The 26,779-nt window shown below is 35.5% G+C and overlaps 1 protein-coding gene across 2 annotated transcripts in view; it reads left to right on the forward strand.

Moving 5' to 3' along the window:
- LOC125269236 (adhesion G-protein coupled receptor G4-like) overlaps nt 1-22,809 on the forward strand; it is a 29,426-nt gene extending 6,617 nt beyond the window's left edge. The window contains exons 7-20 of one of the 2 annotated variants that reach the window (XM_048192111.1): nt 2,673-2,723; nt 6,510-6,560; nt 6,935-7,003; nt 8,900-9,050; nt 9,121-9,283; nt 9,358-9,498; nt 9,811-9,924; nt 10,044-10,080; nt 13,376-13,476; nt 13,576-13,694; nt 18,253-18,518; nt 18,636-18,726; nt 21,261-21,544; nt 21,711-22,808. In XM_048192111.1, the coding sequence (XP_048048068.1) occupies nt 2,673-2,723; nt 6,510-6,560; nt 6,935-7,003; nt 8,900-9,050; nt 9,121-9,283; nt 9,358-9,498; nt 9,811-9,924; nt 10,044-10,080; nt 13,376-13,476; nt 13,576-13,694; nt 18,253-18,518; nt 18,636-18,726; nt 21,261-21,544; nt 21,711-21,856 (1,784 nt within the window). In that variant the 3' untranslated portion in view covers nt 21,857-22,808. Of the gene's footprint in view, nt 1-2,672; nt 2,724-6,509; nt 6,561-6,934; nt 7,004-8,899; nt 9,051-9,120; nt 9,284-9,357; nt 9,499-9,810; nt 9,925-10,043; nt 10,081-13,375; nt 13,477-13,575; nt 13,695-18,252; nt 18,519-18,635; nt 18,727-21,260; nt 21,545-21,710 lie in introns of both variants that reach the window. The other variant, XM_048192112.1, reaches the window with a different exon arrangement.
- Nucleotides 22,810-26,779: the final 3,970 nt, after the last annotated feature.

The raw sequence follows: 26,779 nt of genomic DNA on the forward strand, positions 1-26,779 counted from the left end.
TGGCTGGGGGCCGTTGCTGCGATTGACACCTCATAGGAGGGCCATTTTAACATTCAAGCACAAGAAAGTGCAACATTTCTGAAAATTTCCTTTCCTTTGCATTATTTCTCATTTACTTCAAATTTCATTACTAAAATATTTTTGCCATACTTAAAAAATATAAACAGCAGTGTCTCTATCATTGTTACATACAGTATTAGTTTTTAACAGTTTGTGCAAATATTTTCCCTTACTTTATTTTAGCTTAAATAACATCAAAATCTTGCACTGAATAACACTGTACTGAACAAATACAATCCCTGAATACATTTGTACACTATTCTATTCCTTGCCAGACACCTGGCAGCATCTGCTCACACACACGTTTATTGGTAGCATCGGATGCGTTTCGGTGATTTAAATCGACGCTCGTGACTTGCACGAGTGCTTTTACTGAAATTTAGGCAAGCACGCTCAGAAGCGATGCATGCGGAACAACATTAGCATGCGGTGCGGCGCGCTCGTTTTATGCTGCGGCGAGATGAAAACATCTCAACTTTTCAGAATGCCGCAAGCGCACCGCAGGTCATGTGACAAGAACCAACCGATGAGCTTCGGCCTTTCCTTACCGACATCGAAAGCTCAGCTGATCCAAGCTGTACAGGGCGGGTTTTTATTTCTCATCTCCATAAATATAACTAGTAGTAGAGCTAATGCAAGGACTAGAAATCAATTATTCTTTTGCTGAAACTTCCTCATTGTAGAGAAGGCAGTTCATTATTGCATAGCAACGACAGACGCCACGGAAGCGCAAGCGCTTTGGACGCGATATATTAGGGCTGCATGATTAAACGTAATCGAAATCGCGATTTGGCTTAGTGCGATTATGACATTGCAAAGGCTGCAATTTTTAATTATATAAATATGTACACAGCGTGTTAGTCAAGAGCTGCTCTGTGATCAGTAGTAAATGACGCTCCATCTGAGAGCACTGCATTAGATAAAAGCAACACACGTCAAATATACAAACTTTATGAACTTCTTTTCTAACAAAAGACAACATTTAATGTGCTTTTACTCCAAACTCACTTCATAACGTCAGTTGAGTGTTTGAAATAGCATTTTGATTAGCATTGGATTATAAATATACTATATTATTACGGAAATACCCGAGAAGGCTTGAAGAAAAATATAAACCATGTATTGTTGTAGTCGTCTGTTTATTTTATCATGTTTAATCAATCAAAGCATTTCTACCTTCTTTTTATTCAGTCACAGCAATAGCATGATGCCCATTGAGGATTCCTGGAACAGCGTTTATTATATTTATATTTTATATTTGGAGTATCTGCTTAAGGGCACCCTCTGGTGTCCAGTATGAAACAGACATGTTTAGCACCAAGTAAAGCTCACTCAATCCTATTCAGGGTAAAAATAGGAAAAATAATTCCTCTCTCTAAAGAACTTTGTGGGAAACATATAATCAATATGTTTTTCTCCAGCGTACATAAGTGTACAGGGTTTTTTTCCACAGTGGATGCATAAGAGGCATGTAGTTCATATTAAATACATGGACTCCATTTTTGATTTTGCATACCTCCTGACAAAAATAAAGAAATAATTGAGATTTTTATCATAATAATATAATATTTGATAATAAATCCTTAGACCTTTCTAATGATTTATAGACATACTGCTTGCATGTTAACAGGTTACCCCACATTTTGTCATACAAGTTTTAAATATTATTTTCTAGTTATTATAGTTATATTTATAATTAAATACTAATGTCAAATACTTTAATAATGAAAGTTATTACAACAGTAATATTTCTTATTTGGTTTAATATTTTTATTTAGCAATAATGATAATAATAATAATAATAAAAATAATTAGTCAAAATAATATATTAGCACAAAATTTCGGGCCAAATTGTCCATCCCTACAAACAAGCAAAACAAGTTTATAATTTTTTTTTTTCATTTGTTTTATAAAATCGCATTTTAAATCACAAATCACAATTTTAACCAGAAAAATCACAATTAGATTTTTTCTCCAAATTGTGCAGCCCTACGATATGTAAATGGCCCCTTAGAACGGCGACTTTTCTTTGCATATCAGACAGGTAGCGTTTCCATTAAACTTCACGAAAAAATACTGCAATATCCAACTTTCTTGAAACTGTCTATGTTCCTCATCCACTTTCCTTTTTGGTTTGGAAAAAAAAAAATTTAATTCGCACAGCCAAACAACAAATAAATTACGAAAGCCCCGAACCAGCTCTCATCAAATCTGCCTGCGCGCTTTTTTTTTTTTTTTTTGCTTTTTTTAATAGAATTATGTCATTCTTTTGAATATGGTATGAGACAACTAGAGAATAATAATAATAATAATTATTATTATTATTTAGTGGGACGGATCATGTTTTATTTTAGAGATCAGTTGCGGGCCGGGTGGAGGGGGAGGGCGGGCCGTAAATGGCCCGCGGGCTGGCAGTTTGAGACCATCGGTCTAAGTTGATACTAGTAATGTACAACATATATCATATTTAAAATATTTTATTAAGACCATAATAATAATATGCATAATTTAAAAAAAGGTCATATTTATAAAAGTTCTAAATGAGTTGTATCTTAGTTTATAATATAGATTTATGCTGTATATTAAATTAAATGTCGAATATTTCCATTCAGAGCCAGAGGAAGACTCAGAGAGTGATGGGGAGCCCACTGAGCATGAGTCAGGTAAGACTGTTAAACTGTCTGACAGTAAAGGAGTACGTATGCTAGAGTGTGATAAGAAGATAGATAGACATTAAATTTAAATGAAAGAGTAATTATTATATATTTCCCATTATAATCAATTGTCTAAGTCAGGGGTCTCAAACTCAAATTGGCTGGGGGCCGTTGCTGTGATTGACACCTCATAGGAGGGCCATTTTAACATTCAAGCACAAGAAAGTGCAACATTTCTGAAAATTTCCTTTCCTTTGCATTATTTCGGGACATTCTAAAACGCTTAATGTGAAAAAGGCTTAACGTGGCTTAATGTACTAAGACAGTGATTTTAACAGACCAAACTTACTAAATATCATTATAATAAAGTATACTATGTGCAAAAAATCATATGAGCCCAAAATATAATCTTAACGCGTTTTATAACACGTTAAGCTTTTTTCTCCCATAGAAAACCGTTATAAGAAAAGGCTTAACGTGGCTTAATGTACTAAGACAGTGATTTTAACAGACCAAACTCACTAAATATCATGCTAATAAAGATTATTATGTGCAAAAAATCAGATGAGCCCAAAATATGATCTTAACACGTTTTATAACACGTTAAGCTTTTTTCTCCCATAGAAAACCGTTATAAGAAAAGGCTTAACGTGGCTTAATGTACTAAGACAGTGATTTTAACAGACCAAACTTACTAAATATCATGCTAATAAAGTATACTATGTGCAAAAAATCAGATGAGCCCAAAATATGATCTTAACGCGTTTTATAACATGTTAAGCTTTTTTTCCTAGAAAACCGTTAAGAAAAGGCTTAACGTTAATGTACTAAGACAGTGATTTTAACAGACCAAACTCACTAAATATCATTATAATAAAGTATACTATGTGCAAAAAATCATATGAGCCCAAAATATGATCTTAACGCGTTGTGTAACACGTTAAGCTTTTTTCTCCCATAGAAAACCGTTATAAGAAAAGGCTTAACGTGGCTTAATGTACTAAGACAGTGATTTTAACAGACCAAACTTACTAAATATCATGCTAATAAAGTATACTATGTGCAAAAACGTGTTAAGATCATATTTTGGGCTCATATGATTTTTTTGCACATAGTATACTTTATTATAATGATATTTAGTAAGTTTGGTCTGTTAAAATCACTGTCTTAGTACATTAAGCCACGTTAAGCCTTTTTCACGTTAAGCGTTTTAGAATGTCCCATTATTTCTCATTTACTTCAAATTTCATTACTAAAATATTTTGCCATACTTAAAAAATATAAACAGCAGTGTCTCTATCATTGTTACATACAGTATTAGTTTTTAACAGTTTGTGCAAATATTTTCCCTTACTTTATTTTAGCTTAAATAACATCAAAATCTTGCACTGAATAACACTGTACTGAACAAATACAATCCCTGAATACATTTGTACACTATTCTATTCCTTGCCAGACACCTGGCAGCATCTGCTCACACACACGTTTATTGGTAGCATCGGATGCGTTTCGGTGATTTAAATCGACGCTCGTGACTTGCACGAGTGCTTTTACTGAAATTTAGGCAAGCACGCTCAGAAGCGATGCATGCGGAACAACATTAGCATGCGGTGCGGCGCGCTCGTTTTATGCTGCGGCGAGATGAAAACATCTCAACTTTTCAGAATGCCGCAAGCGCACCGCAGGTCATGTGACAAGAACCAACCGATGAGCTTCGGCCTTTCCTTACCGACATCGAAAGCTCAGCTGATCCAAGCTGTACAGGGCGGGTTTTTATTTCTCATCTCCATAAATATAACTAGTAGTAGAGCTAATGCAAGGACTAGAAATCAATTATTCTTTTGCTGAAACTTCCTCATTGTGGAGAAGGCAGTTCATTATTGCATAGCAACGACAGACGCCACGGAAGCGCAAGCGCTTTGGACGCGATATATTAGGGCTGCATGATTAAACGTAATCGAAATCGCGATTTGGCTTAGTGCGATTATGACATTGCAAAGGCTGCAATTTTTAATTATATAAATATGTACACAGCGTGTTAGTCAAGAGCTGCTCTGTGATCAGTAGTAAATGACGCTCCATCTGAGAGCACTGCATTAGATAAAAGCAACACACGTCAAATATACAAACTTTATGAACTTCTTTTCTAACAAAAGACAACATTTAATGTGCTTTTACTCCAAACTCACTTCATAACGTCAGTTGAGTGTTTGAAATAGCATTTTGATTAGCATTGGATTATAAATATACTATATTATTATGGAAATACCCAGGAAGGCTTGAAGAAAAATATAAACCATGTATTGTTGTAGTCGTCTGTTTATTTTATCATGTTTAATCAATCAAAGCATTTCTACCTTCTTTTTATTCAGTCACAGCAATAGCATGATGCCCATTGAGGATTCCTGGAATAGCGTTTATTATATTTATATTTTATATTTGGAGTATCTGCTTAAGGGCACCCTCTGGTGTCCAGTATGAAACAGACATGTTTAGCACCAAGTAAAGCTCACTCAATCCTATTCAGGGTAAAAATAGGAAAAATAATTCCTCTCTCTAAAGAACTTTGTGGGAAACATATAATCAATATGTTTTTCTCCAGCGTACATAAGTGTACAGGGTTTTTTTCCACAGTGGATGCATAAGAGGCATGTAGTTCATATTAAATACATGGACTCCATTTTTGATTTTGCATACCTCCTGACAAAAATAAAGAAATAATTAAGATTTTTATCATAATAATATAATATTTGATAATAAATCCTTAGACCTTTCTAATGATTTATAGACATACTGCTTGCATGTTAACAGGTTACCCCACATTTTGTCATACAAGTTTTAAATATTATTTTCTAGTTATTATAGTTATATTTATAATTAAATACTAAATGTCAAATACTTTAATAATGAAAGTTATTACAACAGTAATATTTCTTATTTGGTTTAATATTTTTATTTAGCAATAATGATAATAATAATAATAAAAATAATTAGTCAAAATAATATATTAGCACAAAATTTCGGGCCAAATTGTCCATCCCTACAAACAAGCAAAACAAGTTTATAATTTTTTTTTTTCATTTGTTTTATAAAATCGCATTTTAAATCACAAATCACAATTTTAACCAGAAAAATCACAATTAGATTTTTTCTCCAAATCGTGCAGCCCTACGATATGTAAATGGCCCCTTAGAACGGCGACTTTTCTTTGCATATCAGACAGGTAGCGTTTCCATTAAACTTCACGAAAAAATACTGCAATATCCAACTTTCTTGAAACTGTCTATGTTCCTCATCCACTTTCCTTTTTGGTTTGGAAAAAAAAATATTTAATTCGCACAGCCAAACAACAAATAAATTACGAAAGCCCCGAACCAGCTCTCATCAAATCTGCCTGCGCGCTTTTTTTTTTTTTTGCTTTTTTTAATAGAATTATGTCATTCTTTTGAATATGGAATATGGTATGAGACAACTAGAGAATAATAATAATAATAATTATTATTATTATTTAGTGGGACGGATCATGTTTTATTTTAGAGATCAGTTGTGGGCCGGGTGGAGGGGGAGGGCGGGCCGTAAATGGCCCGCGGGCTGGCAGTTTGAGACCACCGGTCTAAGTTGATACTAGTAATGTACAACATATATCATATTTAAAATATTTTATTAAGACCATAATAATAATATGCATAATTTAAAAAAAGGTCATATTTATAAAAGTTCTAAATGAGTTGTATCTTAGTTTATAATATAGATTTATGCTGTATATTAAATTAAATGTCGAATATTTCCATTCAGAGCCAGAGGAAGACTCAGAGAGTGATGGGGAGCCCACTGAGCATGAGTCAGGTAAGACTGTTAAACTGTCTGACAGTAAAGGAGTACGTATGCTAGAGTGTGATAAGAAGATAGATAGACATTAAATTTAAATGAAAGAGTAATTACAACAACATTAATTGAATTAGCACTAAGCTTAACAATTGTATTCACAATATTATTGTAAAAGGTTTGTTATTCATTTTCTATATTAAGATAATACAAATACAGAGTCAACTCAAAAGAGTCAAAGTGAAGGTCTAGCATGTGCTGTCTTCTCATTTAACTGGATATTTGTAACTGGGTAATTTGTTTTGGTTTGGGCCACTGCCCCACAAAATGGCTGTGCAGTGTGCACGGCCCTGGATTCGATAATTATGTTCAATTATGTATCCTGGTCTCTTGAGATTGTTTCCCTCCTGTTGATCCTGAAGAGAGATGTAGAAATGCTATATATGACAATCATACATGCAGAGGTAAGTGTGACTCAAGATTTATAAACTACCTTTCAGTTTCACACCCATTAAAGTTTGATTTCAATATCTAAATAAATTTAGTACAACATGCAGTGTTTCCCATACATTGACGAGACTGTGGCGGCACGCCACATTCTAATTTGTCCCGCCACAGTCTCAAAATGAAACGGAAATTAGGCTTGTCGCGATATTTAAATAGCCGTCTGATAATTGTGCTCTTTCTTATGGCAAAAGTGGGAGTCATAGAGCAAAAGAAATAGACCAGCACCAATTAAGTTTTCGTGCACTATATTCAAACTCACCTGAAGCCATTTCATAGCTTCATGTGAGGGTCTGAAGAATATGTGCATCGTTAAATTTAAGTTCACGGAAACTCGTCTTCCCTCCGCTGCAGCTGTCAATCATTCTCACAGCGCGTCGTGTTCGGTAACGGCAGTCAGCAGCACGCACGGTAAAACTGTCCAATATGATATATTCCCATTATAATACTTGATATGTAGATGAAGGACTGTGGATTTGCATAAAATTACTTCTTGCTGGAGTTTATTGCCGTTTCTGAATGATGTCATCATACTGGCTACAGGGTGTCTGTTAGATCACACAACACAAGGACTATGAATTCGCGTCACACGCACGATAACTGGAATATAAAAGTGAGAAGAAACATATGATTAATAAACTGTTAACTTAGACGTAGATATACACAGGCGAATCTCTTTGTGCCATGAACTTTTCAATGCGCAGCGCAACTGCGCGCTCTGACACGATATTGCTTCAAGCACATCATTCTGCACCCGGGATGCGCATAAGCGGTTTGTGCTGCTGTTTTGAAGCGTTTCACATTATCATGGTTTTGCACACTGAAAGATTATTAATAGCCTATTTTGTTCTGTCGTATCTATAGCTTGTTGCCCCATTAAAAATCTGCACAATACATTTAAAATAAATGTCTTTTAATCTTACATTAATATAAATACGTATAATTTTTACACATAAATATAAATCTAATATAAATATATATTTTTTTCATTTCGTAATACAAATAGTAATTTTAAACTTTTTATTAACATTTGGATTTTATAAAATTACTGTGCAGAGTTTTTTTCAAGAATTAGGCCAGCATAATTTTTGCTGCTGAATTATATAGTCACCTAGTTTTTATTTATTTATTGGTCAGCTTATGATTATATATTTTTAATCATTTGTTGTTTTTCTCTATAATAAAGTATTGTGTTTAGTGCATTCTGGATTGTCAAAGAGTTACCATTAGTTGCACAAACACAGATGTATAGATAAAGGCCCCCACTAATAAATTAATTCAACAAAGGTAACCTCTTTTGCTACATATTTTTAATGGTTTAAATGTATACTCTACATGTTTGACCACTTATGATCTATCATTTAGCCTACTATATGTTGTGTACGTGACTAATGTGCCCTACCATCACCAATAAATAAATTACTTTTAAAGCACAAAACTGTTGTTTACAAGAGAACAAGTTTCTTCATTGATCTAATAACTTAAATTTTGGTCTCAGAATACACCAGATTCATGCAATTAAAATTAAAATGTACAATAATTTTCCTCCGGGGGTGGGGGGGTGGGGGGGGGCATTCCCCCGGACCCCCCTACAGGGACCGATGTCCAGCCACCACAGTCTCACAAAATCCTGTGGGAAACACTGAACATATAAACTGACAGCATATTTCTTTAGTGAAAAAGCAATTTATATGTTATTGATAAATGTGAACTATGATGAATAAGCATCTAAATTGTATAATGCTGAAACTACGATGTTTATAGATATCTAAATAACACCTGATATGTGAAATTATCTTTGAGATTTAATTATTGCACAATTAAATTAAAATCCATTATTTATTTCTGTGTTGAAGAAGAAAGAAGCACATACATTCTGAGTTTAAAAGACAATAATTGGATGTGTGTGACCTGCAAAAACAGTGCTGCTCTGGAACCACATGAGATAACGTACAATAAAGCTGGTTTAGAAGACGAGGATGGAGTTGTTGATCCCTCTAAAGCATCGTAAGTATGCGGTTGCCAGTGACTTCAAGAAACTATTACAGAATGCCAAGTGATTAAACTGGTTTTGCAGGGATGCCTTGGAGGATTTGGATAATCTGATGGAGCAGATGAAAAACAACAACACAAGGGATGCAGGGCTTGTCATAGGGAACGCTATTGGTATTCTCCAAATACAAGACAACACCACAGAAACCAAAGACATATGCTACGCTTCAGATACAAAGATTATCAACGTAAGGCCTGAAAAAGTTTAGTGTCACCTGGGCTAGGATTCTTCATTAATCAATGTTAATTCTTCTTTTCACAGGTTGTTGATTGTCAAAGTGTCCCGAATAGAAACTTTTTTTGGTCTGTAAAGATTTCCAAGGAGGCCTTTAGTAAATCACGTTTAGAAAACAAAGGAAATGCATTTCTTGGAGTTCTACGGTTCAATAATATGGGAAACAAGGTAAAATGTAAAAATTCTTTCTTTGAGCATTTTAAGGAATGTTTAAGGGATAATTCACCCAAAAATTACAATTCTGTCTTAATTATACTCTGTTATATTTATTATAAGTAGAATTTTTGTAATGTATTTACACAGCTCTTTTCCATCGTGACAAATATGTGTGTAATGAGTATAATGTATAATGTGATGTCCAATGAAAATATATAACAGCATATGAGACATTTTTTTCAGTTAACTATTCTTTTAACCAAAGCAATCTATTGTATTCACACTTTTCTGTTTGATTTGCTTCATGTATGTTTTCTGATTTAGAATCAAACTAAAAATCAGAGTGTTTTGAACAATGAGGTTTATGGAGTAACGATGAGAGCCAATATCTCCAACCTTACCAACAATATAGAAATGTTCTTTTCACAAAAAGATCTGGTAATGAAGGTTTTTTTTTATTATTATCATTATTATTATTATTATTATTATTATTATTATTATTATTATAATGACCAGACACTGTGAAACCTAAATAAAAATTAAACATTTTCTTACAGGTCGGCGAGCCATCCTGCGGTTCTTGGGAGGGAAAAGGTAAATTCATTTATGTCTGTTTTGATCAGTTCCAGTCAACAAACCTAAAGCAGTGTTTCCCATACATTAACTAGACTGTGGCGGCTCGCCACATTCTAATTTGTCCCACCACAGTCTCAAAATTAAAGGTAAATTAGGCCTGTCATGATATTTAAATATCCAATTGATAATTGCACTCTTTTATACGGCAAAAATGGGATTCATAGAGCAAAAAATAGACTAGCTTCAATTAAGTATTCGTGCACTATATTCAAAGTCATCTAAAGGCATTCCATAGCTTCACATGAGGGACAGAAAACTATGTACTTCATTAAATTTAAGTTCAAGGAAACTCGTCTTCCCTCCGCTGCAGCTGTCAACAATTTCTCTGTTCAGCACTCAAACAGCGCGTCGTGTTTGGTAACGACAGTCAGCATAGTAAAACTCTCCAATATGATATATTCCTATTCTAATACTTGATATTAGGGCTGCAACTAACTATTATTTTGATTTTTTTTTTTTTTTTTTTTGACAAAAAACATACTATTTCACACCCTGCCCAATATACTTCAAACAAATGTGCCAATTGAATGCTATGAAAACATACAGTACTACCTGTCATAATAAAGAGAGAACACAAATATTTTAGGAATCTATCAAAAACGTGTTTAAAATGTTATTGCCATTTATTAGGCAAATAACAAACTGAAAAAACAGAATAGTCATTAATAACAGTCTTTGTTTTTATTGACAGTAATTGGGCATCTGAAAAAAAAAAAAAAACAACTATAAAGTGCTTTACTTTTTTTCTGCTTTTCTTAGAACTGAAACAATAGAACTGAAAATTCATGGATGGCAACAATATTTCAGTCCCTCCAGTTTTTCGCGATTCCACGATTGCTTAATACAACGCAAAATCAACAAAATGTCAGATTTTTTTGCGATCCTGCATAATTCGTAATTTCACTGCAAAATAATCGCAAAAAATTATTTTAATCATAAAAATAAATAATATTATTTAATTGAATTATCCCTAATTCCTAATCTCTAAAAGCTGTAATGCATTATTTTCACGAGACCGTTTTGCAATGTGCATCCACAGTAGGCTATGTGGTCTGTGCATAAGCAAAAGTGAATGTTTCTCACCGGTCGTCTCACATCCGTGCCAAGGAGCGGCGAAGCGGTTACGCGACATGGATGAATGACAAATAAAAAGTATGATATGCCTGATAGCACTAAAAAAAGAGTTGAAAAAAAAAACGCTGTATAGGCTACACAAACTCAATTCGGCTCTGACACACTGATCGACTGGCTGCGGATTCTGTGCATGCGTTTGCCGCCTGTCAGCACTCGCGCGTGCATACCGAAATGTGTTATTATATTTCTTAGCTTATTGCCCTTGAACGGTCAAATACACACATAATTATGCCTTAATGTCCATCTTGGCGGTTATGTCTTGAGTGAACAATTTTGGGACGTGTCTCAGTGTTGGATCTGCTCATTACAATAGGGCTTAGAATGGAAGCAGCCTAATATATACCCGCTCCTGTCTGTCGTTAATATTAATCAAACAACAACAGGGGAAAAACAAACAGTACTTAAACTTAAAGCACTGTTTGTATCTGCATTATGTTGTATTTATTTGTCCTATTGTAATTTGTTTATTCTTATTTTATTGCTGATTTGGTCACATTTCCCACCGTAAGTGATCATGTTATTAAAGCTAGATAGCCTAGTACACCACTGGACTAGCCGTTTTGGGCAAAACACCACAATAAACAAGATTTGTGCATTTTGTTTGTTCTATTGTCATGTATGACTATTGTGCATCTAACATAACACATGGTAAATGTAAAATGTAAAAACATCGCAAATTTCTGGAAATTACCACCACAAAATCAGTCATTTTGATCGCAAAGTTTCAGCTTTTTCATCTTGCGACTTTTCTGGGAAATTAATGTTACTATTTTCACTTAATACTATTATAATTTTTGTTAATATTTTGAATCCGATTAGATTTTTATATTTTCTGCTTTCATTTTTTGTAAAGTTTTATTTATTTTTTTGTTGTTGTTGTTTTTAAACATCAGTTTGTATAGATTTTTATTTTAGTATTAACATTTATTTCATGCAATAAAAAATGTTTTTAACGGTTTTAGTAAACTATAATAACTGTTGCTAGTAAAATCTTTATATTGAATAATGTGTAAAATAATGTTCTTAGTCCTTCCTTCCTGAAGCTACAACAGTTTACTTTAAATCAAATAAAAATAAATATAAATATATGAAAATATATGAAATATATTAAATTTGGTTTGTGTAACCAAATAACAACCGGGGCAATTGATATACATACTGCTTGATTTTGATTACTTTGAAATACAGCGGAACTCTTATTTTGAAATGCCTGACTTTATTTTGCTGCTCATTCAAGTTCAGAAAAGGATTAAAAAATTATGTTGCTACAACCGTTTACAACACAATATAATATAAATAATATAAAGTAAACTTTGTGATAATTGATCAGCATTAGTTCATAAGCAATCGGTTGACAAATCTGCGCTAATGCGAGCTGATCTGAACAACGTGCAACAGCGCCATCTTTTGACTATAAAAACATCCAGCGCTCAAATTTATTTAATGAAATTAATAATAATCACATTAGGGAGTATCGCGATTTGTTTTTCAATCCACAAAACATAAAAGATGCCTTAAAATGATTGTTTATACTCTTGTTAAAATGTGAGACATGCAGAACATATTACATATTCTATCGAAACGCTTCTAAGCAGCGTGGATGACATCGGGAAGTTAACCAAACTCTCAGATTCAATGCGTTTCCCGAGTATTTGGATTTTAACATGGCCTACGTGCATCGATATTTTCTTACATCCCTACTAGTTTTTATTTATTTATATATTTATTTTTTGGTCAGCTTATGTTTATATATTTTTATTCATTTGTTTTTTTTTTTTTCTCTATAATGAAGTAGTGTGTTTAGTGCATTCTGGATTGTGTTTAACAAATCAAAGAGTGACCATTAGTTCCACAAATACAGATGTATAGATACAGGCCCCCACTCATTATTCTAGAAATAAATTAATTCAACAAAGGTAACAACAAATTTCTTTAAAATTTTTTCAGAATGCACCAGATTTATGCATTTAAATTTAAATTTTTCTCCGGGGGGCCATGCCCATGGACCCCCCCCGAGAGGGACCAATGTCCACCCACCACAGTCTCACAAAATCCAGTGGGAAACATTGCTAATGTATTTTATATAATTCATTTAATTCCTCACTGTCTTTCTTTGAAGGAAATCTTACATGGTCGACATCTGGCTGTGCGACAGTAAAAAACGACAATATATTCATAAAGTGCTCATGTTCACATCTGACGTTCTTTGCAGTGCTGATGGTGAGAAGCTTCTCAGAGTTTCCTTAAAAGACCCCATGAAATCAAACTATATCAATCGGATCAATCAGTCTATTAGTTCACATATCTCTGATTTCTCAGTCTCCCCCAGAAAACATCACAGCACCATATGTGAAATCATTGAGCTTCATCACTTCTATCGGCTGCGGCATCTCCATGTTTTTTCTGTCCGTCGCTCTGTTCATGCATTTCCTGTTAAGGTAGAGTATCTTAAAGTTTAATATCTTGACACTTTAAAGGGATAGTTCACCCAACAATGAAAATTATCCCATAATTTACTCACCCTCAAGCCGTTCTAGGTGTATATGACTTTTTTCTTTCAGCCAAACACAATTGGAGTGTAATAAAGGTTAGCTGATATGGGAAGAAGGAGGCGGGAACCAGTGAACGTTAAACACAACTTTAATATAATTATCAAATAAACAAACAACAAAACGAGAGTAAAATGCCGCAAGTTCCTCACGGACAACTGCCGGCCACACAAACATAACAAAACAAAGTAAAATCCAGGCCTGGTCCTCTCTCATCCTTCACTGACATCGCTCCTTCTTTTATGCTTCTGGAGCTCTTCCATGAGAGATACGAGACCGGTGCAATGCACAGTTTCCTCACAGCTCTCGCCCCGCCCTACTCGGCACACTGAGATGTGTTAAAAAATATCCTCTTCCAAGCTTTCTAATGGGAATGAATGGTGCCATTTTTTAAGCCCAAAAAAGTGCCAACGAGTATGAGCTGAAGAAAGTGCCTCCATCCACATCCATCAATCATAAACATGAAAAAGGTGAAAAAGGTGGAGAAGGATATTACCCCTCTAGGGGTGTCCGGGGGCATGCTCCCCTGTAAGAAAAATTTAAATATTCCATATTTTAAAGCATCAATCTGATGCATTTTGAGATGCTTTTTTGCCAACCTGGGGAGAGCTGGAGAAACTTAACTTCAGCCATGAGTCAAAACTTATTATGGCCTCCTTACTAAGTATTATGCAAGCCATTTCATGCCAGCCTGTCACTGGGTCTAACATTTACAGTATATGAGGCATAATGTGGTAAGGGCACCACAAATGGCTTAATGCATAACCCCCACAAGAGATGGTGGACATGCTGTAACTTAACTTGCCTACTCTTCCATCATGATTGACAGCCAATACAATGTTATGTAATTCAGATTTTAATACATTTTATTGGCAAAGATAACAATTTACATTACAGTTCGTAATACTCTCAGAACCAGATCTCGTTTTTTCTTCTTTGCCTGAACCACCAGTGTCTCCATGGCCTGCTTTCGCTGTTTTGCCACATGTCTCAGCCTCACCCTTTTCTCTTCTTCAGCATTCTGTTAACGGTACTTTTTAATCCACAAGTAACTAATGCGCTAGTTTTCATACAAAATAAATATGTAACATAATTAGGTACTTTAGTTATTATTAACACAATAACGTAACACATGCAGGCTACGTTGCTCAATACTGAGAATTAATAAATGTACCCCTGTTTCTCCAGACTCGCGCTTATCGATAAGCTGATCAGTCATCCACAAATCACAGCACTTTCATAATCACTAAGCCATAGCGTTTTCAAATTTATTAAGATTTATTGTTCAGCATTACTTGAGCATTTTATAATTTGCATGGCTGAATGATGTCTTCCTCTAATCTGAGGGAACATAAATGACAGAGTATTTTAAGATAACCCACACGATCCGTGTGATCATCGAATCCAGAGGATTAAGTTAACTCAATACAATATTTCACCTTTCCACATTAAGCCCAGGCCATTTACCTTCAGGAGTCAGAAGTACCGCGATTACTGTAGCCTACTAGTCTGGGTAAAACCAGCCTGATCTGCCGGCGATTTGATTTCGCTCGGCAACTCAGTCTGGAAACCCGTGCATTCATTTCTGCTGCGCTGTTACACTTTTGCGGGAACCAATCACAGACTGGCTTATCCACCTTGCTCGCTATTGGCGGGTATAACACGATGACGATAGAGAAGCGACGGCAAGCAGCTTTCAAACTCTATCTGATCTACCCGTCTCTCCAAAATAACAATGCACAATCACAGTGACGCCGATTGTGTTAAGCATTTACCTTATCTGAGAGAAATGTAGCAGAGCGTTGATCCGACAGTCTCTTCATAGGAAGATTACAAACAGCGATTAATGACACACAATGATTCTCTGCTGTTATTTTGGTGGTTTGCTTCATGATGTGAGTACAGGACTCTTTTACTTCAATGCCCCTTGTTGGTAGACAATATTTGTATTATTTGCTCTATATGTTTCATCTCCCTGCTTCTTGAATCTCGCGCCGCCTGAGCTGACTGGAATTCTTTTTGGTTGTCATGACAATGATGTAGTTTAGGGCGGCTATATTCCGCGTTCATTTACACTGAACCAGAACAGTATCAGAGTCGCCTTTTAACCTCTCGACGATGCTGAATGACTTCTTTAGTTAGCAAACAAATTGCTCGAGTGGGTGTAAATACTGATCACTTTCATGTTTTTTTGCACAACCTGCAAAAATCGCTCAATGCCATTGCTGCTTCTGCAAACCGCGGATCAATGCTACAAACCAATACAAACTAAACCTGCGTCTCAATCAGCTCCCTAGTTCCCTAGGTCGTGAATCAGTATATCATGAAAGTGAATGTGGCTGATTCCCTGATCAGTGCCCTGACTACTGAACTAGGGAGCTGCTGATTGAGACACGGTAGACCTGTCTGGAGTTTTCGCATCGCTCTGCAAAGTACGTCACCCGGATCGTTGATCTGATTGGTTGAAGGACTATCCAATTGCGTGACTAATGCTCGTTGATCACGCCTCTTGTGCAGTAGGAAATACATAGCAAACTCCCCAGACCAATGTTCAATTTTAAATTGAGCTTGGTCTGGTGATAGCCAGACTAGTAGCCTACTGTTCATCAGTCAAACGGCGGGAGTAGAAGGGGGATCGAGCGGGAATCTTTATTGGTGTCGATTTTCAGTCCCTTTTTAATGATAGGCTTTACGCATCTGTCAATCATCCCCACTTGCTATTTGGGGGAAGAACCTAGCGCTATGATTGGTCGAACTCTTCTTCTTTTGCTGTTTCTTGATTTGAGGACTGCTCATGCACAGAGGCGTCACCAGGTTTTTGCGTAGTTTAGAGTGACAAATCGTACCAGTGTACTTTGAAGTCAAAATGCGTATCCGCTATGCAAATTGCGTACAAGTTGGCAGGTCTGCTTATTGATAGAACAAAATCTACACCCTCAAAAATGGTAGCGTTAGCTAATAATTTTCCACCAGAGCTTTAGCTAGCTGGCTAACGTTGCATTCTCTCCTGCTGTGTTCAATGACTCAATTCACCAAGCTAACGTTAGCTAAGTCTATTATCACTCACGAAATTCAGTCAGGTAAATCGCCGAGGCCAGGCATGCTTTCAGCTTCTGATGGTGGTCTGCACTGGTGATGCAAGGCCCTTCGCGTTAATATTTCCATGCACTCGCGCTCCCTTCTGGCACGTGCACCTGTTCGCAGTTTACTGAATATGAATGCCCCCCGCCGAAATTCGCCATTTTGGTTTAAAACGGCGAATTTCGCCGAAAGGTGAGGGATTTTCATGTATGCGTTCATGAGAGATTCGAATTCTGGCGTATGACATAGAAGTAGCGTAAGCTTAGGTGAGAGTAGACACCTCTCGCAGTTCAAACAAATAGGGCTGTGCAACAAACTCAAGCTCCTCCAACAATTCTCTTTAAAAATTCTCATTCTAAGACCGGTGTTTTGTTTTGCTTTATCCTCTGCACTTCTGCATTCATCAATACATCTTGCGTTGAGTCAGAGGTCACTATTCGACCAGAACTCGTATACGGCCATTACTGGAAGCCAGTTATTATAGTTCATAAGGTTGTGAATATGGATATTTATCTTACAAAAATCCATCGCTTCGCTTCAGAAGGCCTTTATTAACCCTCTGGAGCCGGATTACTTTTATGATGGATGGGTGCTCTTTTTTGGGCCTCAAAAAAAATCATTGGCATTATAAAGCTTGGAAGAGCCAGGATATTTTTTTTAAACATAACTCCGATTGTGTTTGACTGAAAGAAGATATATACCTGGGATGGCTTGATGGTGAGTAAATCATTTTTGGGTGAACCATCTCTTTAAGTTCTTTGACCAATTCACCCTTCGCCGGGAGTTTGATTAACAGGCAATCTGACCAATCATAACACAGAATCCACCATTTTGTCCGACAAACAAAGCAGACAGGAGACTTAGTAGATTAATGTCGGTTGGACTTGAACTTGTGTATGGTGTGTACTGACGTCTTTCCGTAGTTGAGACAACATTAATTCTGATGTTCATTCATGTTTATTTGATGCTATAACTAGTAGGAAGAGATGATCAGTTCATGTGCAGCTTGAACTGAGGCGCTACAGCGATCTGTCACGACACAAAGAGTACAGTATTTATTATTTAAATTTCTTTTTATAAAAATTACAAAACTTGAAAGCTGAGACTTTGTCTATATCAAAAGTAACCTGCTCTGTCTTGTCTGTCGACGCATTGTCAGTGTCCTCTTTGCTCCGCGATGTATTTTTCACTGCGTGAGAACATGATGTGTGGCATGAGCGCGCCATGGTTTTGTCAGACGTAGCTACAGTGACTAAGGGTAACTCTTTGCGAAGGGTCAATTGCGTTTGTTCATCTTTTGGATAAAAGCGTCTGCTAAATGCGTAAATACATGTTACAAATACAGGTTGTTTTTATATTTGAACAGGAAAGCCAAATCAAATCAGGCCACGAAGATCTTGATCAACATGTTTGTGGCTTTATTTCTCCTGGATTTATCCTTTTTGTCAAACGAGAGCATCGCCAACACAGAAGTCAAGGCTGCGTGTGTCTTCATAGCGCTGCTCATGCATTACTCCATGCTGACTACATTCACCTGGTTCTTCATTCAAGCTCTTCATATGTACTTATGGCTCATCAGAAAGAACGTCACCATCACAAACTACATGAGGAAGATCACCGTGTTCGGCTGGAGTGAGTTATATGGAGAAACCACCTGTTATAGTTTATTTTATTTCAAGTAATGAAAATGCTTCTTTTAATGTTTTTGGTTTCAGTGAACCACAATAACCCTGATCTCCATGTTTTCAGCACTTCCATCTCCTATAGTCGTAGCTGTTGTTTCTGTAGGAGGATATAAAGTATTGATTATAAACACAACGTCTGGAAATACAGCACAAATGTAAGTTGCTCTGATGTCACAAATGCATGAATTAATGAAGATGATGAGCATAGACAACAGAGAAAGAATTAAATTCAGCGCTTTTATTTGCAACGTGCTCATTCATGGCTGTATTATTTCATTTATGCAAAGTTACATCTTTATTTGGACAGGACATGACGGATTATCTTACGTGACTCTGTGAGCTTGTCTCTATTTCTTAGAGACAAGCTGCATAAACTAGCAACATTTCAGGCATTTATGTAACATCTAATTTGTGCATTAATGGCTGTTATGTTAAATAAAGTTTACTAATTACAGCAAAGCAGGTAAGAATACTTGACCTGTGCACGCCGTTGTCTCGTCTCCCCTCAGATGCGCTGTAATGACAATCTTGCGCACAATTCTCAAAACCCCCACAAGATGGTGGCGTTTATCGGTAAATCTGATATTACAAAACCGATATCCAATTATGGTAAAATGCTTAAATATGGGGGAAAATAATGGTAAATTGATATATCGGTCGATCTCTACTCTAAACCCCGCCTTTCTGAGTGCTGTGCTCTGCTGTGATTGGTCAGATGGCCCAGTCTGTTGTGATTGGTCAGAAACCCAACCCTCATTATCATATCTGAATTTCATCACTTGATATACAGTGATACGGTAAACTGTAGGGCTGCAACTAACGATTATTTCAATAATCGATTAATCTGTCGATTATTTTTACGATTAATCGATGAATCGGGGGGGGGGGGCATTCATTTCCAACCTTTTATTCAAAAACAGAACTGACAGTGCAAATTCACAGTGCAAAAAATCCTCAGAACATGCAAAAACAGGTTGCTCTTTTAACATCCCTGAGCTGATAAAGTAATAAAAAACAAAAAACAAATGAACTAATGCTTTACATCTGCCAAATATATAGTTTTTTTTTAAATAAAGTGCACAAAAAGATGTATATTTTTGTTGAAAGGGACCTGAGCTGTCAGAACAATACATCTTTTTTTTTTTTTTTTAAATAAAGAAAAATACAAATCAGAAAACTTAACAGGATTTGTTTATATGGTAGAACTTCTTCTCTACACTACACTCCCTCCCTCCCAAATATATTTGTCAACAATAACCGATATGGGACAAAGAACAGAATAAATAACAACAGATCAGTGTTAATTCTGACAGCAAATTTTTATTTAGTTTTAGTCACAGTCTTTTGACTAAAATGCCATTCAGTTTTAATCATGTTTTAGTCATTTGAATTGTTTTAGTTGACTAAATATCACAAGATTTTAGTTGACTAAATCTAACGGGTTTAGTTAAATTGTAATGCATTAAGAATTTCTCTAAATTTTCCAAACCCATTATATACTCCTGGAGAAAACATCTACTGTATTAACCTATTAATATGAATAATATTAAAATTTGAACATGCAATACAGACACAGATTTAACTGCTGTGACATAAAAAAAAAAATTATCTTATAATTAAATAAAACCACTCCTCCCAAAGAAGAACACAATGTCTTCTTTTCAATGAATGTATAACCGTCTCATGTGTTTTTAACACAAAACTAGTGATAACAAATTATATATGCATTCTTTATAACAACTTGCATACAACATTCCTTATGGATTAAATATAATTAATAGCCTATATAATAAATCCTTATTAAAGCTAAAGAGCAGTGAGTGATTTTCTCTAACCCTTTCGAGCGTGAGTTTAAAATATTCTAACTGTCCCCCCAGAGTGAGTTTAAGGCGACGTTATTTTAGAACGTTTGCCTTTAATGTTTCCATAGCGACGCGTCTTGCGTGTCACGAGCGCTGAACGCAGCCACAATAACACTGTATGACAGATGGATCGCTATTATTTTGTTTTTCCTTGTTTATTTAAAATATTCACAAACTTGCTTACTCTCCGATGGTCTTTCCTCTACCTCCGCTCTGCTGTTTATTTATTTTTGCTCCGCTCTGCTTCGTGCTCAACCGCGCTTTTTTATACTCAAACATCTCCGCGTCTTATTGAGAGGCGTAATAGTCGCGCGACACAACGAATCGATAATGAAATTCGTTGCCAACTCTTTTAATAATCGAATTTTATCGATTTTATCGATTCGTTGTTGCAGCCCTAGTAAACTGTTACTGTTTGTATCGATCTCAAAATGGATTTGCTTTGGCAGCACAAAACAGCATCTTCTTGACATGAACAACACAAACCAAACTCTTCCAGTCTCAGATATAAATACAGTGTTTGAGAGTGGGGCAAAGTAGACGCTGTTGGCCAGAAATGGGCTGGAATTATGCAAATTATTTACAAACCTATATAGGTTCAGCAGGAAGTGAGACTGGAATTACTGACGACTCGTTTCAGGCAGTTCAGAATCACTTATTTTAGAAGACAAAAAAAAATGTATCTTTAATCTTTGAAACTTTGCAGATCTTTTACATTCACAAACAGCTTTATTACAAACTACATGAAAAGTAATATGCCAAAAAAAAGCATAATAGTGCCATTTTAAGTGCCTTCTTAATTATATTTCATTCTCTTCTAATTATAGGTGCTGGATTACAGATCCTTTAATTCACTACATAGTGAACATTGGCTACTACACCTTTGTCTTCATCTTCACGGCAGGAATCCTTATCATGATCGTCACTAGGATTGTCCAAGCCCGACACATAAGAGCGCCTGATGGCAAGAGAAAGACGTTCAGAAAGCAGCTCATGATGGTGTTGAGTTTGTTCCTGCTCTTCGGCCTGACGTGGGCTGTGGCGTTCTTCAGTTATGGAGAGATGCTCATTCCCTCATATTACATCTTCACCGTGCTGAACTCGTTTCAGGGTGAGAAACAAACACAAATTTCTACTTTTCCAACAGATTTCAGCAAATTATTTGAATTCATTCATTAAAGATTTTTAATTGTTCTTGTTTTTTTGTTTTTTAAATATTGAATTAATTATAATGGGAGTTAGAATTAGAAGAAATAATTGTCTGATTTTTTCCCCAGGGTTTTTCCTCTTCCTGTATTACTACCACATTCACAATGACATCGAAGGTCATTTCTCTGATGATCCAGAAGTGTCCGACTCCACCACAACCATCATTCAATCCAGAAATAATGCTGTGGAAAATGTTAATAATGAGCCTAATTAAGACAGAAACCCATGTTCTCTCTTAGACAGCTGATAAGTCAACAGTTCAGTGTCTGAATATACTAGTCGTGTTTAAATACGCTGTACAGTTTATGTGTTCAGTAATAATCTGTCTAATATGCTGTATGGTGAGGTGATATAACTCATAATGGGATTATAAGTGGAATCATTCACTAAACAAAAAGTTAATTTAACACATACATGAACATCATCACTGGAAGATACTTTAAAATTTCTCATATTGTACGTTTAGAGTAACTGTAACCCTAGTTATGAAATATATTGACTGACTTTTGAATGTTTAAATTGTGCAGTGAACATTTCTTAAATGTAGCTATTAGTTGAAAAGATGTCAAGTAAAAAGGGTTTTGTTTCAAATAATTATGCATTATTTTTTCCGCTAGACTTTTATACTTTATACTAAACAAAAATTACATTGTTTCTTATATACAGTGCATTAATGAGAGCTATAGTAAAAATTATCATAACAGCATGAATTTGTGCATTATATTCAATATCTTGATTTAGTCTTTCTACATATAAATATATTAATAGTTATGTTTCTTATTGCAGGTTTGTTTACAGTAATGTTTTTGATATGCATTTACGATAGAGTAATATATGCTTGTGTAACACTAGAGGGCGCTGTGAGATTGTTCAGTGTAACTCATAATTGAGTCTGAGGCTGGAGTTGGAGATGTGAATGAGATAATTGAACACAGACTCAGTGCAACACAAGTAGTTGTAGTTAAAACCACCCATTGTCTCAATACTTGTGAATCACAGTGACTAATAAACTTCCTCTATCCAGTTGTGCATTTCACCTGTTGAATTCAGATTTACTGGCTTTAATGTTGTGCATGTTTTGTTTTGTTTTTTATGTTCACTGAGGAACACAAATAACTTGCAAAAAACTCACGCTGCTAATAAATGCTGTTCTTTTGAACTTTCTACAAAAATATGATGCAGTACAACTGTTTTCTACATTGATAATAATAATCAGAAATGTTCTTGAGCAGCAAATCATCATATTAGAATGATTTCTGAAGGATCATGTGACACTAAAGACTGGAGTAATGATGCTGAAAATGATCACAGGAATAAACTACATTTTACAATATATATTCACATTGAAAACATTTTAAAGGGGTCATGGCATGAAAAATAAAATTTGCCTTGACATACAAGAGGTATTTGTACATTAAAACATTCTGCTATAGTTTAAAATGTCCTCAGTATAAACAATGCATTTATTTAATCAAGCTCCAAAAATGGCGCGTTTTGATATTGAGGGATTTGTGACATTGCACATACTTTTGCATATGACTGCCTCCAGAGCAAGACATCAAGGAATAGTTATAAATCCTCACACTATAGGCCCCGCCCACTGGCGTTCAGTCGCTTCACATCAAAAGCAAACAGAATTCATTACAATCACTGATACTGTCTACACTGGATACAGTATACAAATGAGTGCTCAGTTTCCGACAAACCCCACGCGATTGAGTCTGTCGACAACAGGACAAATGGAAAAGTGAAAGAACATTCGCTTTGATCGTCCAGTTTAAACACCTGGTTTGCGTCTCTGTAGAGACTTCAGAAAATTACCAGCATCAGAAACAAGTGGATGGTTCATTTTAATGGCGTCCCAGATCACATCGGATGATTATATGCTTGTTCTGAGAATTTTGTTTTGTCAGTGAGCCACAGTTAGGGCCCTATAATTTCCGCGATCACGGAATCGCGGACAGAATCGCAGAATCCAGTCATAATAACGGAATTTACTATATAACGCGGAATGTCACGGAATTTGTCAAATTTTTGATGAATGAATTAAAAGCAGGTCAGTACACGTAAATTAAATCGCGATATAGACTAGTGACTGAATATTAAACAGCAAAAAGACTATTTAAACATGAATCCTGCATGCCTGTGTGCCTCTGAAATGAATGATGTGGAAGCACATTTTCACTTACACCGCCTCACACACAATCGCGCGGGCGCACGCACGCTGAAGCACGTGTGACGCTCGCGGTGTTTTCGTCCTCTGTCGCCTCACTATATGAACGCACGAAATTCATCTCCAGAGCTGCTCTGAAAGTCACTTCATCAGCATTTAACCGCTTCATTTGAGAAAACTACCGTCATAAACACAGAGAAACTTAAAGCTCTAGGCAAACCGTCAAAATAAAAGTTCGATTTAGAAATTAGATAAATTAATTAGAATTCTAATTAATTTATTAATTTAATAATAAATTAAAATATATTTTAAACAATAATCTCAGTGTTTCTTCCATGTTTTAATTTTAACAGTAAAGCTCTTTTGTGCAGCACATTGTTTTACAAAAGTTTAATTTCATGATTAAAAGATAAATTAAATGATGTGCGTTCATTTGATTGCCAGAAAAATTTAAATACACAACAGAACTTCTGAATAAAAAAAAAATCATAAAAATATTTTTTTTAATTAATTAATATTGTTGTTTTTAAGAATTCAATTAATTAGACATGCTTTATGATTATTAAAATGGAATTAAACCAATAAAATGGAATCCAGAAAACAGAATTTGGTAAAAAATAAAATTTGAGGGGAAAGAATAAAACTTTTATTAAATTGTTGGTAAATTGGACAAGATTCATTATTTCAATAAATTAGACATGCTTTTTGATTACTAAAATTTAATTTAACAATTAAAATGGAGTCAAAAAATAAATAAAATGGGGAAAAAAAGGAATCCAGAAAAATTAAAACGGAAAAAACGGAATTTGGGAAAAAATAAAACGGATTTTATAGGGCCCTACACAGTGTAACAGAAAGAAACTTGTGTTGAAAGATGAAGCAGCAACTGTTTTCGATCTGACAGCAGCTGCATCACAAACCGCTTTGTCTATAAATGACAGTTTTTCCACATATATATATATTTTTTTTTTTTACTAACATGATCAGTGAACCGCAAGGAACATATTAAAATCATTTAGAAATGTCTTTAAATTTTATATTTCAGTTTATTTCAATATTATAATATTTGTTTTTACAGTATTTTTGATCAAATAAATGTAGTATTATAGTAGTAAACGTAGTAAAAAGAGACTTCTTTCAAAAACAAAAAAATCTTACCAACCCTGAGTCTAGAGACCTGAAGATCACAGAGGACTCTTAATAATTTATACTACATTGACATACACAGTCAGCCTAGATAATATGTTTACTGGCAAAAAAACAACTGTTGATTCTTAGTATAAAGCATCAAGAACAGAAGTTTCGTGCATTCAACAAAACCTTATACTGATGAGTTAGAGACCACATTGTCCGGTCAGAGATGTTTGTTTCCTCAGATTCTAAACGCTCATCTGCCTGGTCAAGATATGGCAGGATTCTGCCTGTGTGGCTTGAGTTCTTCTCCAAATCATCTCACTGGAGACAGGGAAAGACCAGGAAAAGGACTGCGGTCGGTGAGACTCTCAAAAATGTTTACATGGATCAGATTTTCAGTCTGATGTGGCAGGAGTGTAATAGTATCAGGAAATAGTTGGTGAAAGACATTGTCCGTGGCGTGTCTATTGAGCAACATGCAGTGAATTTTTTTAATATGAGACATGATTCGGTCTGAAAGCTGCTGAAGGCCTCAGTGTCGAGGATTAAACAGGAGTCTGGCGGAGTGATACACACAGAATGAGCTCTGTTTGTTTATCTGCAGATGATTAATAGTCTGAATTATTCCTGGTGCCAAACCGCAAGTGGGTAATTACTGCCATACATAAATGTCTCATGGTTTTATTATTTTGTCAAGAGCACAGTGTGTTTGATAAAATAGTAGTAGCAAATCAGTGCTTAACGAAATGTACCCTGTTTCTGACTTTTTATGTTTATAAAGGTATGTAACTTTTTTGTTCGAAATTAAAGGGGTCCTTGATTATGATTTAGCTTTTTTAACTTTAGTTAGTGTTGCTGTTTGAGCATAAACAACATCTGCACAGTTACGATGCTAAAAGTTCAATGCAAAGGGAGATATTTTCTTTTACAGAAATCGCTTTTTAAGGACTACAACAAACGGCTGGTAGGGACGACAATGAGCTTCTTCCTGGGTTGGTGACCTCACCCCAAAATTTATATAAACCCGCCCCCGAGAACACACATCAAAGGGTCAATTCAATGCTGGATTTGCACCAAAGATGAACATGACGGCACGTTAGTGGATGAGTTGAATCAACTCCACAGCAACTACATCAATTTATCCACTAACCATTCAGAAACGTCCAGTTTCATTCTAAAAGTTGTAACTTCTTCCTGAGTCTCTCCATCAGTGTCGACTCCGGTCTGAACAATGTAAGGATGAACACCGTCATCATTTTGGCTGCATGAGATTCTCCAGCTTCGTTGTTGTTGAGCTGTTAAAGCTCCGCCCTCTTCTGGAAAGGGGGCGGGAGCAGCAGCTCATTTGCATTTAAAGGGACACACACAAAAACGGTGTGTTTTTGCTCACACCCAAATAGGGGCAAATTTGACAAGCTATAATAAATGATCTGTGAGGTATTTTGAGCTGGACTGTCTGTCCATGTGTGGAAGATTACGAATTTTCTCTATTTTTCTTAGCCAATCAGAATCGTTTAACCTGAAGTTATGATGTAGTCAGTGGACTCTGTTAGAGTATAATTGTTGTGGAAATGTAGGAAAGAACTGCAGTCAGTTGAAGATCTAGCAGCTTGAAACAAAAACAAAAGAACCTCAAACCAAAAGCAGTTTGCAAGCAAAACCTAAAGTGTCCATAATAAAACACGAATCAACATTGCATAGCATCACATTAGCATCGAAAAGGTTCACAGAGCAATGCTGGTAACAATGCCAAACTATAAACCTGCAGTTACTGCTTGGTCTTGCCAAGTTCTAGCTCCCACCTTTATCCAATATGAACAACAATCGATA

This window comes from Megalobrama amblycephala, linkage group LG5, assembly GCF_018812025.1.
Source record: "Megalobrama amblycephala isolate DHTTF-2021 linkage group LG5, ASM1881202v1, whole genome shotgun sequence".
NCBI classification, from domain to species: domain Eukaryota; kingdom Metazoa; phylum Chordata; class Actinopteri; order Cypriniformes; family Xenocyprididae; genus Megalobrama; species Megalobrama amblycephala.